Source organism: Theropithecus gelada, chromosome 10 (assembly GCF_003255815.1).
Source record: "Theropithecus gelada isolate Dixy chromosome 10, Tgel_1.0, whole genome shotgun sequence".
Taxonomy (NCBI): domain Eukaryota; kingdom Metazoa; phylum Chordata; class Mammalia; order Primates; family Cercopithecidae; genus Theropithecus; species Theropithecus gelada.
This window is the reverse complement of record NC_037678.1, coordinates 56,466,861-56,484,588: the sequence shown is the minus strand read 5'-3', so window position 1 is coordinate 56,484,588 and position 17,728 is coordinate 56,466,861. Positions and strand designations below refer to the sequence as shown.

At 52.8% G+C, this 17,728-nt stretch overlaps 1 protein-coding gene across 1 annotated transcript in view; it reads right to left on the bottom strand.

Annotated features, from left to right (window-relative positions):
• The window catches only part of CDH22 (cadherin 22), a 133,822-nt gene that overhangs the window by 11,064 nt on the left and 105,030 nt on the right, over positions 1 to 17,728 (bottom strand). The window contains exons 8-10 of the mRNA XM_025399914.1: positions 14,206 to 14,342; positions 1,770 to 1,891; positions 1,532 to 1,649 (exon numbers count right to left, since the gene is read on the bottom strand). Of these exons, the coding sequence (XP_025255699.1) occupies positions 1,532 to 1,649; positions 1,770 to 1,891; positions 14,206 to 14,342 (377 nt within the window). The remainder of the gene's footprint in view (positions 1 to 1,531; positions 1,650 to 1,769; positions 1,892 to 14,205; positions 14,343 to 17,728) is intronic.

Here is a 17,728-nt window from a genome sequence, read left to right as displayed (position 1 = left end):
GATGGAGGTTGCAGTGAGCTGAGATTGCACCACTGCACTCCAGCCTGGGCAACAGAATGAGATGCTGTCTCAAACAAACAAACAAAACACACACACACACATACACACACAAAACAACAACCACCACAAAAAACTAGAGAGGAATAGGAGCTTGCCAGGGTGGTATAGCGCACCCTTTGCTAAGCCTGGTCCCTTATTTCCAGTTTGGTGACTACTCCCTTCCCCTCAGTCTATTCCTTAAAGGTTCAAACTTCAACATCATGAGGAACTTGTGAGAGCCAGAGGGGAGGAATCTCACAGTGGACTCAGGCAGGGCAGGGCAGCTTGCTTTCCCGGTGGTGCGCTAAGGCAGGAAGCACACTGGACTGGCGATGGGGGTGGGTTGAATCCTACCCACACCACTGACTCCCTATATGACCCTGGGCAGGGCTCTTTCTCTCTCACAGTCTCAGTTTCATCACCTGTAAAATGGGGAGAGGAGTCAGAAAACTACCTCACAAGATGGCTGTGAGGATGCAGAAAGAAATGTGAGTCTGGCGTGGTGTCTCATGCCTGTAATCCCAGCTCTTTGGGAGGCCAAGGTAGGAGGATCGTTTGAGCCCAGGAGCTGGATACCAGCCTGGGCAACACAGCAAGACCCCATTTCTACAAAAAATAAAAAAAAATTAGCCAGGGGTGATGGTGTGCACCTGTAGTACCAGCTACTCGGGAGGCTGACGCAGGACTGCTTGAGCCTAGGAATTCAAGGCTGCAGTGAGCTATGATTGCACCACTGCACTGCTGCCTGGGTGACAAAGTGAGACCTTGTTTCAAGAACAATTCCAAAAACCAAAAAAGGAATGTGAGTGGAACAAAGCAGTTTTTAAACTGCAGGGTGGGCTGGGCACAGTGGCTCACACGTGTAATCCCAGCACTTTGGGAGGCCGAGGCAGGCCGATAGCTTGAGCCTGGGAGGTCAAGACTAGTCTAGGCAATATGGCAAAAATCCCGTCTCTACAAAAAATACGAAAATTAGCTGGGCATGGTGGCACACATCTATAGTCCCAGCTACTTGGGAGGCTGAGGTAGGAGGATTGCTTGTGCCTGGAAGGTGGAGGTTGCAATGAGCCACTGCACTCCAGCCTGACTGACAGAGAGAGACCCTGTCTTAAAAAAAAAAAAAAAATCAAATAAAAAACCAGAAACCTGCAGGGTAGGCAGTGTGTGCACGTGGCTTACTTCAGTCTTCACTCAGAACGGGGGCTCTTTCCACCCTGGACTCTGGCACAACCATTCCTCATTTATTCCCTGTCTATATCTTCCCATCTGCCATTTCTTATCCTTGGGACGCCCTCCTCCACTCCACCAACCCACACCCTGCTTGCGTTTGGCCAGTGGGCTGGGTAACAGCTCCAGCTTGGCCCAGACTTTCCATATGATCTTAGATCCAACATAGGCCCTGTGGGCGCCTCCGTCCCTCTGTCTATAATATGGGAACAGGGCAGAGAGACTGTGCCTCTCCCTTCTTGCATCCTAGGGTTTGGAGGCTCACCTTGGATGTCAAGCAGAGAGAAATGAGGGTTGCTGGGAGCTTCAGGCACCAGGCGGAAATAGAAGCGGTGCCCGCCTTGGGGCTCGTCTCTGTCCACCACGCTGATGGTCTGGATGAGCTGAAGGGTGAGGAGGGGATAGGGGGCTAGTGGTGAGGCTGAGACCACTCTGGGTCCAGGCAGAGGGTGCTGCTGGCCAGTCCTGGAAGCAACCCCCAGTCCCCAGCCCCTCAGGGGTACCTGGCCTGGCTTGGCATCCTCGCATACAGCTGCCTCGTAGGGTGTGGCCAGTTCTGGGGGATTGTCGTTCACATCCAGGATTCGGATCCTTAGGGATGCCCGGGAGAGCTGGGCATGATTGTCTGTAATGAGAGCACAGGAGCGGGGGAGAGGCAGCAAGTGTGAGATCTAGATAGCCTCCTCTCTACTACAAGGACAACAGTAGGCAGTGGGGTCATGCTGAGAGATTTGTGGGTTAACCAAGCTGGTACAAGGACCAGAACTGGCAACATTTGGGCATAAGTTGAGTAATCATCGCTGTAACCATCACCACCATTACCATCAGCCTTGGCACCAGTGGCATTATCACTACAACCCTCACCACCACAATCACCAGTAGCACCCACTGCCATCACCAACACCGTCACCACTGTTAGCATCAACACCACCATCACCATCTCCACCATGGCCACCTTTGCCATCACCACCGCTATTACTATTACCATTGTCATCATTAAGCCATTACCAATACCACTATTTGCATTATTATCAGTGTGTCTACCAACATAACTATCAGTACCACCATCACCATTCTTACACTGTTACCATCACCACTGCCATCACCACCACCACCATCAGGTCATCACCATCACTACCATCACTACCATCACCATTAGAATGAACCACATCCTCTAGTACTACACTCATCATCTCTACCATAAATAATACTAAAGCCATCACCATTACCACCCTCACCACCACCACCAACCCCAACACCATCACCAATACCACCTTCACCATCATCATCACCAATACCACCACCATCTCTTCCATAGTCACCACAACCACCACCACCAGCCCACCTATTACTACTATTACCCCATCATAATCACCAATATCACCATCACATCCCTGATCCCCAACAACGCTGCCATCACCACTGCCACCCCTCCCCTCACCACAGAGCACACAGTATGCACCTGGAGCATCTACATTCATTATTTTAAGTATCCTTGCAGAAATCCTGTGGTTTGGTACAATTTCTATCCCCACATTGCAAAGGAGAAACTAAAACATGGGACGCTTTCTAGACGTGGGTCAGGGGCAACTAAACTCCAAGACTTCTGCCTTCTCAAGACCTGATCCTAAACGGGCCAGACAAGTCCAGGGAGGAAAATCTTGGCCAGCAAAACCATGAAGTCCCCACCCCTCCAAGTTGGGATGTCTTCAAGGTCATGGTCCCTGTCTTATTTATCTCTGGGCTACCAGCATTGTGGGATATGGTACAGGTAAATTCTAACATATTAATATTTGCTGAATGAATGAATGAATGAATGAATGAAGCCTGGAAAGACTGAGACAGCAGGAGGCTTGAATTCCAGGCATGGCTGTGTCCCTGACCCAGTATTTGGTCTTGGGTAAGACCCTGCCTTCTCTGACATCAGTTTCCACACCTGGAAAATAAACAGAGCATAGTGATTACGAGCAATGCTGGGTAGTTCTGATTCCAGCTCTGTGGCTACATGTCTGTGTAATCCGAGCCATGTCACGTGACCTCCCTGTGCCTCAATTTTCTCACCTGCAAAATGGGTCCAATATTGACCCACTTATGCCTAGCGTTCCATTATTGGAATGCTAAGCATGTGAGAGTTATTTATATCCTAGGTCATCGCCAAGGTCTGATTGCAAAAATTCAAAAAATTACAACCTCAGGCACAAACGGGTTAATAGGTAGGTGAAGAGACAGATTGAGTTAATATCTGCAGGGCATTTAAAACTGTGTGTACTACACATAGCAAGTGCTATATAAGCATTTGTAAATAAACAGACATCCTCGCAGGGTCCTATTAGCAATGACATTAAATAATTCTAGGATGTGGAATACTTTATCCCAGCCTGTCCTGTCTGAGCAGTGCCCTGAGTGTTGGTGCTTTCTAAGCCCTCACCAGCCCAGACCTCTGAGTGCTCTCTGGTGCCCCATCCTCTGCTATCTTGGTTACATATTCATTACTGACATGTTCATTACTGACATGTTCTACCTGCCAGTGACCTCAGGAACATCTCCTGGAGGAGGAAACCACACCTCACTTCCAAGCAGTGACTTGGAAGATGGGGCTTTCTGGCTGGGCTGGCAGGGAGCTCTTTTAGGGGCAGCCTGAAAGCTTCCAGGTATCCAGGCTCCCCATGAGTTTCGCGGGGAGTGGGACTGGTCGGCTGCCTCCTGCTGTGAACTCAGGATCCACTGTGTGCTGATGGCAGCTGCTCACGTGTTGATAAAGAGAGAAATAGAGATAAGAAGGCAGGTACAGCCACCTCCTGCGGGGGGCAGTCAGGAAAAGGAGGGGGCTGAGTTCTTAATTAACTCAGACCCTGGCTTCTCTCTGGAGTTCCCCTTAGCCAGGGGCACATTATCTTCTAAGCTCACCAGATCTGCCATTCTAGTGATTACAGGGGGCTTTTCCGGGGTGAGAGATGGGAGTCGTGACTGGGGATGCCGGGTGAACCGTTATTTTTAAGAGTGCGTTGCCGGCGAATTTCAACAGACAGACGGTGGGTGCTTTTGGGAAGAAGGGGGCGAGGCCCACAGCCAGGAACAGGCGCCTCTCTCCCAGCAGAGGCAGGGGAGAGTAGAGGGGGCGGCCAGGGCACTTTCCCCCTGCAGTGGAGGGTGGTGGGGGTATATGGGCTGGAGGGAGAGACAGGGTCCTATGGGCCATGTCGAAGGTAGAGCAGGATGGACTGCTGAGTGGGTGATCCCCTCCTAGATCCTCATTGTGGATGAGACCCCCATTATAGCACCTTTGCTTTGGCTCGGCTTCTCTTACCTCTTCTTTTAAAATGTCATAGGTCACCTTGTGAGAAAGCCCTAATGCCCTTGGCATGAGTTAGAGTCTCAGACCTAAGCGGCGGGGCAGCTGAGTGACCTCTAAATTGCCAAAGTTGCCAGTTGCATTTTCTTTTCTAGGAATTCCTGAATTTAGGGCTGGCCTGGGATCCCAGAGCTCATGGACTGCCCAAGGTCAGCACTCATTGCCACTGCCATTGCCATTGTGGCAGTGGGTCTCCAGCACGGCTGTACGTTACAATCACCTGGGAAGCCTTTAGAAAACACCGATGGCCAAGGCTTGGTCATTTATTTATTTATTTATTTCAACAGCTTCAGAGGATCAGCCTGTAGCAAGGTTTGCAAACCACTACCCTACGGTGACTGGGAGGTGGGGGAATCCAGCCTGACTGCCTTCCTCCAAACCCCTCCTATCACAATTAGAATCATTTGTAAGAATGGAAAATAATCCTATTTTTTGCCACCTTAAATGTTTCTGGGATAAAACAAGGAATCTGTTTATTAATCTTCACCTCTGTGTAGGATTTTCCAATTCATAACACTCTCTTATTATGACCTCATGTGATCCTTGAAATAACCCTTGAAGAAGGCCTTGTTAAACCCACTTTCTGGATGAGGAAACAGAGGTCCATGGAGGGGCAGGATTTTCCCCACAGCCCTAGGGGAGTCAGCAGCAGACCTGGGGTTGGGTCCGAAGCCTCCCAACTCCAAGTTCAGTGCTTGGTCCTGATACAATCTCAGGGTCCCTCCTGCTGCCTGGGCATTTGTCCATTCAGCGGCAGCTACAGCTTACACCCAGGCCCAAGTGGATCTCACCCAATGGCCAGTGGCAGGTGTCCCCTCCAAGGACTGGGTCCCCCACAGCCCTCCCCTCTTGGCTTTTCAGTTCAGCTGACTGACATGCAAATTAGTTTAATTATTTCTTCTTCTAAAATAAATTATATTTTGCAGTAGCTGCAATATGTTGTGTCAGGCAAAATTACATTCAATATTTTTAAACTAATTGATGCAGCCTTGAGGAAGGCTGATTGACAGCCTGGGGCTGAGCAGGCCTGCAGCCTTAACCGATTCCTAAATTAAAATTAAACGTGCTTTGGCCCGGTGCTTCCTCCTTGAGCTGCCTCACCATTAATCCGGGGAGGTGGCAGGTGAAGCCCCGGGGGTCTGAGGGACCTGCGGAGGCTAGGCAGCTCAGGGTACCTCGGGGAGAGACCAAACTCGGAGCAGGAGAACTGCTGTGCAGTGGGGCAGGTCTCTCACCTTCGCTGGGCCTCAGAGTTTCTTCTGTATAATGGATGGGGGATTGGACTGGACAATCTGGAACTGAAACCTGTGGTTTTTGCTGACAGTTGTGGATCAAGCATCTCCTTTGTACCAAGGACACAGCATGAACAAGACAGCACGGTCTCGGTCTAGTGGCAGGGACAGACATTACTCCAGACTGTGATAAGGGCTGAGGGAAGAAGCTCAGGAGCTGCGAGAGCTTGGAGCAGGGATCTTGCCTGATGGGATGCAGGATGTTTTTCCCGGAAAAACATGATATTTCTGTTGAGTCCTGGCGAGTCCTGACTGGGAAGTAATTGCATGAGGGGCAAGGGAAAGGAAAGATTGTCTTAGGCAGTGGGATCAGCACATGCAAAGGCCCTGGGGTGGGAGGGGAGGATGTGGATCTCTTCCAAGCAGGATCCCAGCCCCTACTAGAATTCCTCATTTGACATCTGGACCAACCTGAGTGGGCGTGGGAATGGGGCTGGGGGCCAATGGGAAGGGCAAAGGAGACGGGGCCTGGCCTGGTGCCCCTGTTAGGGCACTCCTATGAATGTGCTCCTCCCTGGAAGAATGGCAACAAACACATATTAAGCACGTGCCAAGACCAGGGTCTGGACTGCCCCATTTCGTCCTGTCAACCACAGTGGGAGACAGGGACTGGGACTGTTGCTGTTTTACTGATGAGGAAACGGGCTCAGAGGGGTGAGATGACTTGCCCAAGGTCTCATAGGAGCTGGTACTTGAAACTGGGTCTGGTTTTAAAGGGGAGTTTTTAACCACCACATGGTGTTGCCTTTTTTGTCTTTAGCTGTCAGAATGCATCTTGCCTTCAAGGCCCTGAACAAATTTCCCTGCTTCCTCCAGGAAGCTCTCCTTGATTGCTCTAGGTTCTGGGCGATCCAAGGATAAGCCCAAGTCCGCCATGCCCACAGGGCCCCCCATGAGCATCCTGCTGTGGCCTCTCCAGCCTCGTCACTACTCCACCCTCCCTCTTTCACTCTGCTCCGAGTTTGCTCCTTTACCTCCTTCAGGTCTTGGCCCAGATTTCTTCTCGGAGAGGCCTCCCCTAAAGACCTTATTTCCATGCGCCCTTTGCCATCCTACCAAACACCACTTCCCTGCCTTATTCCTCTTTGTAGCATTTACCCAGCACCCTCTGTTTTTATTGAACTTTCTCATCCTCTCTCTTCTCCCCTAGAATGTAAGCAGAATTTGTGTATACTTTACTGCTGTATCCCCAGTAACTGTGTGTATGCTACGTAGTAGGTGCTTAAAAAAGGTGTGTCAGAGGAATGGATTCCACTGTCTGTGGCATCTCTGACCATGGCCACGCTCCAGGAGGGATGCTGGGGAGGTGCAGGGGAGAAACTGAGACCTTCTTGGATGAACTGACTCTGTCGTATCAGGGGTTGCGTCCCCTCCATTTCAGAAGCAGTCTAGTGCTGGGACCCTCTTCCTGCCTCTCCCTTTCTCTGTCTCTTGACCAAGGTTTTCTCATCAATAAAACAAATGGAGTTGGATTCTGTGGCTCTCCTTGGCTGTCACAGAGAAAGACAGAAGCCTAGACAGAAACAGAGAAGTGAAGCTGCAAGAGTGGGAGTGGGAGTGGGAAGGAGAGTGGGGGGTGGGGTGGGAGGGGGAGAGAGAGAGGAGAGAGATCAGCTCAAAGAAAGCGCCTTCCCTCTCGCTCGCAGTGTTGGGGACTGAGCAGAGCTTGGACCCTCTTCTCCACTGGCCCTCCAGCCCCTCCCTCCTCCCCGAGGGAGTTAAATTGCATCCAAACACCAGGCTCTGATTAGAGCTGGCCAGCTGGGCAGGAAGATTTATCATCCCAATTACAAACCCGCCAAGACAAGCAGGCAGGACAGTGAGGCGTGCGGGGCGAGAAGATGGGGGTGCTCCAGGGAAGTGGGTGTCAGGGCAGCCAGCAGCGAACTCCTTGCACTCCCTGCCCTGTCCCCACGCCCCCACAATGGGAGCAGGAGGCTCAGGTGCCCTTCTCTGTCCCTTGGAGGGACTTCGATGATCTATTTGTTTTCCACATTGAGACTGGAAGCTTTGACCTTATTGGGGGGAAGTTTGTTCCTCCAAGGAAAGGGTGGGGTCGACTTCTGGGTGAAGCAGGGACCCTGAAATCATAACATCCCTGAAACTCAAAGGGGAGATGGGGGAACTTTCCTTCCCCAGGAGCTGAGCTGGTCCCTAATGTTCTAGGCTGTCCTACTCCATGGATATCACAAAATCTTTGTTCCTGTTGAGGTCTGTTAGGTATTCAAGGTGGTATAGGATCCCAGGAGTCATCCAGTCCAAGAGGAGCCCAGGCCTGATTTGCATACCTCTAGTGACAGGGAGCTCACTGTCTCTTGAAGCAGCCCCTTCCATGTAGAGCTGTGACATGTCTCTTTCCCCAGGCAGCCTCCCTGGAGCTCCCAACCACCTGCCCTGGTCCTGCCCTGGACCCTCCAGCCCAAAGCTGAGCCTGACAGCCTCCCATATGTTCCCCCGACTCCACGTTTGCCCCCTCCAAGCCATCCTTCCCACAAACCCGAGGGAACATTGGGGACCAAACATCTGATCATGCCACCCTTCTGCTCAAAGACCTGCGCTGGCTCCCTGTCACCTGCAGGAGATGTCTGGTTCCTCATGAGACACCAAGGCCCTTTCTGTACAGGCCCAGTGAGCTTCTTCACTCACGCCTTGCATCACCTGCTCCGGACACCCTCCAGCCCTAGAGACTGGCCACACCCAGCCTCTCTGTTTTCAAAATGGGCCTCGGACATCCAAGCTCCCAGGCCTTTGCACACAGGGGGCTTTCTGCTGGGAGCACCTGAATCCCCTTTCTGCCCATGGAAAAACTTCCTTGGCCTTTGAAACCCAACTCAGACGTCCTCTCGGCCAGGTGCTAATGCTCATGCCTGTAATCCCAGTGCTTTGGGAGGGCAAGGTGGGAGGACTGCTTGAGCCCAGGAGTTGGACACAAGCCTGGGTAACATAGTGAGAGCCCCCTCTCTACCAAAACCAAACAAAAACCACACACACACATACACACACACAGTCTCTCCCTGCTCCTCAGGAATCGCCATGACCCCATGACTTTCACTCTGTATTGTCACTGACTGTCAGTGGGTCTCTCCCCACCCACCTGTGAACTCTCGGGTCAGTGGCCAAGCCTTGTTCATCACCGGGTCCAGAGCCCAGTCCAGGCTGGGGTGGGTGATAAGAGGCCCCAGAAAACACTGGCTGCGGGTACATGGCTTGTGGGTGTCGGGGGGGGGGTCCCTGCAGGAGAAACTGAGCACTTTCTGCTGCTCAGACCCCACTGCGACCTTCACTCCCCATCCCTGCCCCTTCCTCCAGCCTCCTTAGGCCTCCTCTATGGTCCTTCTGAGAGGCACAGACTGGGAGTCAGAAAGCCTCATGGGAGGACTCCCTTTCTTGGCCTCTGTCTCCTCTGGTACAAAACAGGATGGGTACAGGGCTGGAGCCCATGATCTCTGACATTCCCTCTCCTCTCAGATTCTCTCTCTGACTTAATAGAGCACCTACTATGTGTCAGGCACACAGTAGGAACCTGTGCTAAGCACTTGAGGCACATTATTTCTAATCCTTGGGGGATTTATGTTTTACAGAAAGCACTCAGCACAATGCCTGGCATATTGTAAGCTTTAAGTAAATAGAAGCTGCTATTACTAACTATTTTTTGAGATAGAGTCTCGGTCTGTCTCCTAGGCTGGAGTGCAGTGGCGTAATCTCGGCCCACTGCAATCTCCACCTCCCAGGTTCAAGCAATTATCCTGCCTCAGGCTCCCATGTAGTTGGAATTACAGGTGCCCACCACCACACCCGGCTAATTTTTGTACTTTTAGTAGAGATGGGGTTTCACCATGTTGGCCAGGCTGGTCTTGAACTCCTGACTTCAGGTGATCCGCCCACCTTGGCCTCCCAAAGTGCTAGGATTACAGGTGTGAATCACTGTGCCCAGCTGGAAGCTGCTATTATTAATAGTTACCATTGTCACAGTCATCCAATAAAGTAAGTATGATTATCACCATTTTATAGATGAGAAAACCAAGGTAACAAGATGGGGAGTGGCATGTCCAGGCCCACGCAACTGGGAGCCATGCGACTAGAAGCATTTCTTCTCCATCACGCATTCCTGTTTTTCCAACTGGGCACGCAAGCCCGTTCATTCATCCCTTCAGTAAACACACATGCCTACTGTGTGCCTGGCCTGTGTGAGTGCTGCAGGTACAGACTAGGCCCTGCCCTCATGGAAGGTACAGTTTCCTGAGGAAGAGCGATCTTCACTGAATACTCACACAGATGCATCTAAAAATCATAACACGTGCTCTGTGGCATGAAGGGAAAAGCAGGGTTCTGTGAGACGTGACTTGGCCGGGGGTGACCCAGATGGGGAAGCTTCTGCCGAGTCTGGTTAACCCTTTGCTGTCCTGGACATCTAGCTATTACTCCTCCAGATCAGCTTAGGGCTGGATGACTCCTGAGAGGGTGACTGAGTACCCCCCTTGGTACTGCCCCCTCCCAGTGTTGGCTTTCCAAGTCTCCCCTAGATCCCCCCAGCCAGTCTCTTTGAAGACTGTCCCTTTACAACTGCCCTTTCCACCGAAGGATTCAGACACAAATTGTACTTTAAATTCAATATCGGTCATTAATATTTCATGATTACAAAACGTTAAAGATAATGTCAGTGGAAGGAGCGTCTGCATGGGCAGAATGGATGACTCAGAAGTTCGGGGAGAGGGGAGCCGGCATACTAAGTGGCTCGGGAGTCTTTGAGGTAATCCAGTATGACAGGCGGCGGCTCCCGGCTGAGTGCAACATTCTCCGAGGTGCTCACCAAGCGCCGCCGCTGTGTATAAATATTTCCCCTCTGATTCTTGTCACCTCATGTTTGTTATGACTGGGAGCAGGTGGGGCCGCCGTGACCCTCTGAGTTTCTCTTCTGTTTTTGAGGAAGCCAAATGGACGCTTTGGCAGGAGGACATGGGGCTGGGTGGGCAGACCCGATGGCCATGAACCTGGGGCTCTGGCTGGCTCCTGGGAGGCGGGAGGTCTTGGGTTGAGCCTGCCCCTGCCTGGACTTGCTCGTGATCTTGGGGCCATCCCTGTTCTTCCCTGAGCCTCTGTTTCCTCATCTGTAAAATGGGGGTAATAAGTTTGTTCTCATCTCATGGAGATGGTGAAAAGGAAGAGTGGGTCAGTTATTTGTGATAGCTTTTTTTTTTTTTTTTTTTTTTTTTTTGAGACAGAGTCTTGCTCTGTTGCCCAGGCTGGAGCGCAGGGGCATGATCTCAGCTCACTGCAACCTCTGCCTTTGGGTTCAAGTGATTCTAGTGCCTCAGCCTCCCCAGTAGCTGGGATTATAGGCGCGCGCCACCATGCCCAGTTAATTTTTGTATTTTTAGTAGACATGGGGTTTCGCCATGCTGGCCAGGCTGGTCTCGAACTCTTGAACTCAAGTGATCCGACCCCCTTGGCCTCCCAAAGTACTGGGATTACAGGCGTTAGCCACTGTGCCTGACCTGTGAGAGCTCTTGATTTTGTGCCAGCACCAGGGAAACAGGACTGGAGGGGCAGCTGAGGAGAGCCGAGCTCTGGAGTCAGGCAGGCTGGGGTTGGGAATCTGGACAAATGACTTCGCCTTGCTGAGTCAGTTTCCTCATCCCCACAGTGAAGATGGCAGTAGAATGGACACCCCTTAGGGGTGAAGATTTCATGAGCTCATCACAACAAAGGGCCTGGAACAGAGTCAAGACTGACAGATACCATCAACTGAGCACTTACTAAGCACCAACCACTAGGCTAAGTTCTTCCCATGAGCTATGCTGTTTGATCCTCCCACCAGCTCTCTGAAGCAAAACAATTCCTTTTCCCATTAATTAATATCCTGGGTGAGGAGTGGGCAGGGGCTGGGGATTGCAGCTCAGAGAAGGGGAATCTCAAGCCCAGTGGCTCGTCTTCTCTTTTCAGAGATACATCTCCTTCCCCACGGTCAGTTACTGGGGTTGATGGATGGGAAGGGGGTGGGGCTCAGAGAGGGGAGAGTGCCCAGAAAAGGGAGGCCATGCAGCAATGCTGTGGGAACCAAGCACTCCTGGTCCAAATCCCAGCTTTGCCAGTGCACATCTTCGGCAAGCAAGTTTCCTAACTCTCCAAGCCTCAATTTTCCCATCAGGAAAATGGGTGCTAATCACGCTACAGATCATAATTCAATAAAGTATGTGCTAGAAAGCATCTAGGCCAGGTTAAAAATTGTAAAATGTTTGTGGAGGAGTACCCCTCCCCTGATTCTCTCTCCTGTGAAATGGCAGCCTTACAGGCTTTGTATGCTATTCTAGCTGCTTTCTGAAAGAGACCCACTGGGTAGAAACACAATGCTTAACCCAAGAGGAGACTATTGCTGGTGGTGGGACATTGGGCTGGTGATAGGCTGGTGGCGGGGGGTGAGGGGGCGTGTATCTGTGGGTAGGGAGAGGAGGCATCCCTGCCCAGCATCCAGGCCAGTCCTCCCTGGCTCCGTCTGCAGCCCAGAGCCTCAGTTGCTACCCAGGGAGCAGGTTTGAGGAGGCAAGGAGGGGGAGCTCTCTTCCCCCAAGTCCAGCCGCCACTTCCTCTCCAGCCACCTTTGTTATCTCCCTTTCATGCCGTGGAGGAGTGGATTCAAAGGCTCCAGAGCAGCAGGCACTGAGGTCTGAGCCAGCTTTGTATTTCCTTTTAAACTGCAGTTGAAAGAGACGAAGGGAACTTCAGCCTAGGGACTTCCTCGGCCCCAGAATGGGCCAGTGGGGCCTGGGAAATGGGGGGATGGCAGCTAGGGGAGGAGGAAGAGGGCTGGCAGGAGGAGCTTGGGGCAGGAGAGGCCTGGGGCAGAGAGGCCTGGGGTCCTGATGGGCAGAGGCAAGTTTGAATGTTGCCTACCCACCTGCAGCTCAGAGACTCAACCATATTCCTGTTGTCATGATTGCTTACTGGTGGCTCTGCTGATGCCTGAGACCTTGAGGGCTGATGGGGTAGAGAAGCTGGGAGATCAGGTGGAGGCCACGGCAGTGGCAGTGTTGCTCTGGGCATGGAGGAAGCCTGAAGGCACTTCCCCTGGCCCCTCTCCCGGTGCTCTCAGCTCCTCACCTCCACAGCCTTACTTACCTGGATGCCATGTCTCAGGGTTCTTTTTCTTTCTCTCCCAACTCACATTTCTCCCTAGCTGCACCAAACAGACAGACAGACACACACACATGCACACACACACACACACGTACACGTACTCTTCCAGAAACTCAGGGCAAGCACCCTGAAGTCATCCTTGACACGTCTCCATCTCTCCCCAGGACATCAGCCCATGAGCAGGTCCCACTGGCTCTATCTTCAGCCCGTATCCCAAAGCCAGCCACTTCTCCCCTCCTTCTCACCTCTTCTGTAGCTACTGCCCTGGGCCAGGCCATGGTGCTATCTCCTAAGCACTATTGCTTTCGGCTTCTAGCTAAGCCCCCGTTTTCCCCTCAGGCTCCAGGCTCTTCTCAATGCAGCTGCCAGAGGTACCCTGACTGAGAACATCCCTCCTCTCTCCAAACGCCTCCAATGACTCCAAATTCATTTGGAGTAAAGTCCAAAGACCCTCCAGTGACTCTGGCTGACCATGCTGCCCCTCATCAGCCACACTGGCCTCTTTGCTGTTCCTCCAACATGCTTGGCAAATTACACCGCAGGGCCTTTGCACTGGCTGTTCCCCCTGCTTGGAATGTTCTTCCTCCAGATGTCAGCATGACTTTCCCACCTTTTGAGGTCTTTGTTGAAATGTCTTTTCCTCATCTCTTAGATGTTCCCCTAAGAGAAGCAATGCCTCTCCTCCTCCCAGTTCCATTTCCCAGCCTCCTTCTTTCCTTGTTTCTTCTTAGCACTTAGCAACACTTGACATAGTATGTCCGTGCTTTCTGTCTGTTTGTTGATAGTCTCGTTCTCTCTATGAGGACAGGACCTTTTCTGTCTTGTTCAAGGCTGGATCCCCAGCCCCTAAAACAGGGCTTGGCATGTAGCAGGTGCTCAATAAATGATGAGAGAAGAAAGCCTAGCTTGAGACTAGCCCTATCCGCTTGACTTGGAACCCCGCTGGATCTTTGCTCTCACCCATCAGCTTTTGCCCTCACCTTCACCCCTGTGAGATCTTTGTCTAGTTTCTTTGCCCCGCCCCCAACCTTTGGCCCCTCCCCCGTGGGCTTTGACTGACAGTGCCGCCTCGGCTCTGCCCCCAGCCCTTGGCCCCTCCCCTCAGCTTTTGCTTCCTCGGCCCCATATTTGCCCTTGGAGGGGGCGCGACGCCCAGCTCACCCGCCTCCATGGCCAGCACCGTGATGTTGTGCCAGCCGGCTGTCTCGCGGTCCAGCCCCTTGCCAGTCACGATGGCGCCTGTGTCCTCATCGATATCGAAGATCTGGTCCAAATCTGATTCGCGGTCAATGGCGTACCTGCGAGGGGCAGGGCGGGGCTGATTGAAGGCGCCCCAGTGCCAAATGGAGCCCATGCCCTTGTCCCCACACCCAACTCCAAGAGAGGGAGCGCCTGCCTGGGACACACACAAGGTGCAGAGAAGCCCCTTGCGACCGAGGAGGAGCGGGAAGCAACTGGGTTTGCATCTTAGTTGCACGGTGAACTGCTGTGACCATGGGCAGCCCTCAACCTTTCTGAGCCTCAGTTTCTTCAATTGGAATGGAGCTAATTGTACCCACAGTTGTCGTGAGGACTGGAAGCTGGCAAAGTGCCTGGCACAGACTCACTGATTCTCTCTTTCTTTCTTTCTTGCTTGCTTGCTTTCTTGCTTTCTTTCTTTCTTTTCTTTCTCTCTCTCTCTCTCTCTCTTTTCTCTCTCTCTCTCTCTCTTTCCTCTCTTTTCTTATTTTATTTTAGACGGAGTCTCGCTCTGTCACCCAGGCTGGAGTGCAGTGGTGCGACCTCGGCTCACTGCAAGCTCCGACTCCCGGGTTCACGCCATTCTCCTGCCTCAGCCTCCCGAGAAGCTGGGACTATAGGCGCCCGCCACCTCGCCCAGCTAATTTTTTGTATTTTTAGTAGAGACGGGGTTTCACTGTGTTAGCCAGTATGGTCTCGATCTCCTGACCTCGTGATCTGCCCGCCTCGGCCTCCCAAGGCGCTGGGATTACAGGCGTGAGCCACTGCGCCCGGCCCTTTTTCTTTCTTTCTTTAGCCAGGGTCTCACTCTGTTACCCAAGCTGGAGTGCAATGGTACCATCCCGGCTCACTGCGGCCTCGATCTCCTGGGCTCAAGCCATCCTCCTGACTCACTGAGCCTCCCGAGTAGCTGGGACTGCAGATGCATGCCACCACGCATGGCTAATTTTTTTCTTTTTTTTTGTTCAGAGACAGGGTTTCGCTATGTTGCCCACGCTGGTCTCGAACTCCTGGGGTCAAGTGATCCGCTCGCCTCGGCCTCTCAAAGTGTTGGGTTACAGGCGTGAACCACTGCACCCGGCCAATTCTTATCTTTCCCTAAGAGGTGCCCCTAGAATTGAGCTTGAAGGCAGAGACCGAGAGTGGGGGTGGCATTCTGGGCAGGGGAAACAGAAGGTGCAAAGGCGCTGCGGCTGAGCGTTATCCCAGAAATGGCAAACACTGCAAAATGGCTCGAACCGGAAAGCCGGAAGAGTTCGGCACCAGAACACACCGGTACAGCACGCAGTTGGCATGTACTGAGGAGCCAACGGGGAATTTTGAGCAGGGGAGAGGGGGTCAGTTGTGGCATCAGGAGGCTTCTCGGGAGGCCGCGGCGTGGACACGCGCTGGGCGAGTGCCGTGGGAGGGGGCCTGGGGACACGGCCGCCGGCTCCTCTCGCCTGCGCAGCACGCGCGAGCTAATCTGCAGCTTTTCAGTTGCCGCGTGAAAAAGCCCTTTGTTCCGCCTTCTTCCCGGGCCTTTGTGTGGCGGCTCCAGGCCTTAAAGGCCCGTGTCCAACACATGTCTCGGGCAGCAGCGGCCCAAAGAGGCCCCGCCAGCTCCGGCCGCTGCTTCCCCATGCTGATAACGCTGATGGGGGCGCCGCGAGGCTGCGCGCGGACAAAGGCCTCGAACGCCAAGCGAGAGCTCATTGTGCGCCAGGACAAAGCAGCCTGGTAAGGAGGGGGCCCTGCGCAGCCACAGGGCCCCTCCCACAGGCAGGAGGAAAGGGGCTTTTTTGTAGTCTCCCAGAGTGGGGAGGGGAGGACCCCAGAAGCATTGCCTGCTGCGGGCCCAGAGCCCTGAGATGACCCCTCAGTGAGGCCTTGGCTGCACTGCCAAACCTCTCTGGGCCTCAACTACCCCATCTCTGAAATGGGGCTGTTGACACCCAGTGGAATTTCGTGGCTCTGAAAGCAGTCAGAGCTGGGTTTGAATCCTCTGCCACTGATTCTATCTGTATGACCTTGGGCAAGTCACTCTTTGGCTTCTGTTTACTCACCTGAAAAAGGGGATGACTCCTACTCACCTCACATTGTGGTGTTAGAGGAGGGGTGGGGCATACAGGACAGCCCTTATGCTTTTCATGTTTACTGTCCTGGAGGTGAATGCCTATGGCAAACTGTAAAGGGCTGTACCTATGGGTGTAGTGGGCATTATAAGCCAATCCCCCGAATCCCCAATTTAATGCTCGATCTTGTTCCTAAGCTGCTAAACCCATATTCTTCTTGCCCCTGGTCACCTTGAGTCCCGTTGGCCTGGGTGAAAGTACGTGGGGAGGTTCAGACCCATGATTATAATTCCTCCCTAGCATGCACTTAACAGTTTGGAGCCTGCTTCTCCCCCGACTATCCCTCCATTCATTCGTTTACGCCCTAAACACTAATTGAGTGCCTTCTCTGTGCTGGTCTGTGCTAGACTCTGGGGATAAAGTGGCAAGTGAGATAGAAGAGGTTTCTGCCAGGCATCTTATGAGGCTGATGTGGTCTCCATTTTACAGATGAAGACACTGAGGTCCAGAGAGGAAACTTGCCAAGCTTAGAGCTGCCAAGTATGGTTGTGCAGGTTGTGTCATGCACAAAGATACCAGGCCGAAGTGGGGAAGCGGGGGTGAATTCCAGCGAGCCTTCTGCTTGCCCAGCCACGTGTCCTAGACCAGGAAGTATCAAAGGGGGGCCTGTTTCTTATTTATACAAAGGTGACATGAGCTAGTGATGCCGATGCCCTGCTCAAGGGTACACAGCGACTCTGTCACAGAACTGCAAGTTGAAACCAGATCGGGGATTCCCTCCCAGAGTTCTTTTTAGCCTGACTGACAGTCCATCCAAAGTTGAACCAGCCAAAGCCTCGATGCATGAAGCTTCAGGTCCCCTTTGCCCCAGCCTGGCCCTGTCAGATATCTGAGTCCAGAGGAGGTTGAAGGAGGCTCTTGAACATCAGCTCAGCTGGAAGGAACCTTGGAGACACAGGTGGGAGGATAGAGGCCGGGAGAGGACCAGAGACATGACACGGCCTCGGCTCCTGATCCCTCGTCAGGGCTGGGCAAGAGGCCGGGTTGATGGGAGAATGCCAACTGCCTTCTTGTTGTTTCTCCTCCCTTCTTGGCTCACAGCTCTCTCCTCTCTCTCCCTCGATGCTGCTGCTGCTTCTCCTCCTCCTCTTCCTCCTTCTCCTTTTCCCTATTTTTCTCTTTTGTTCTTTCCTCGAGGGGAAGGGAGGGGCTGGAATCTAAGTGGAGGCAGCTGTTCCCAAGGCCATAGGGCGGGGGCAGCGGGCACCCGCCATTAACCAGCTAAAGACTTGGGGCTGGGGGTCAGTGCGGCTGGCTGGGCCCAGGTGTTTTTGTTCCAGCTCAGGGAGCCAGAGAGTGAGTGGGAGGGAGGGAAGCAGTGAGGGGTGGGA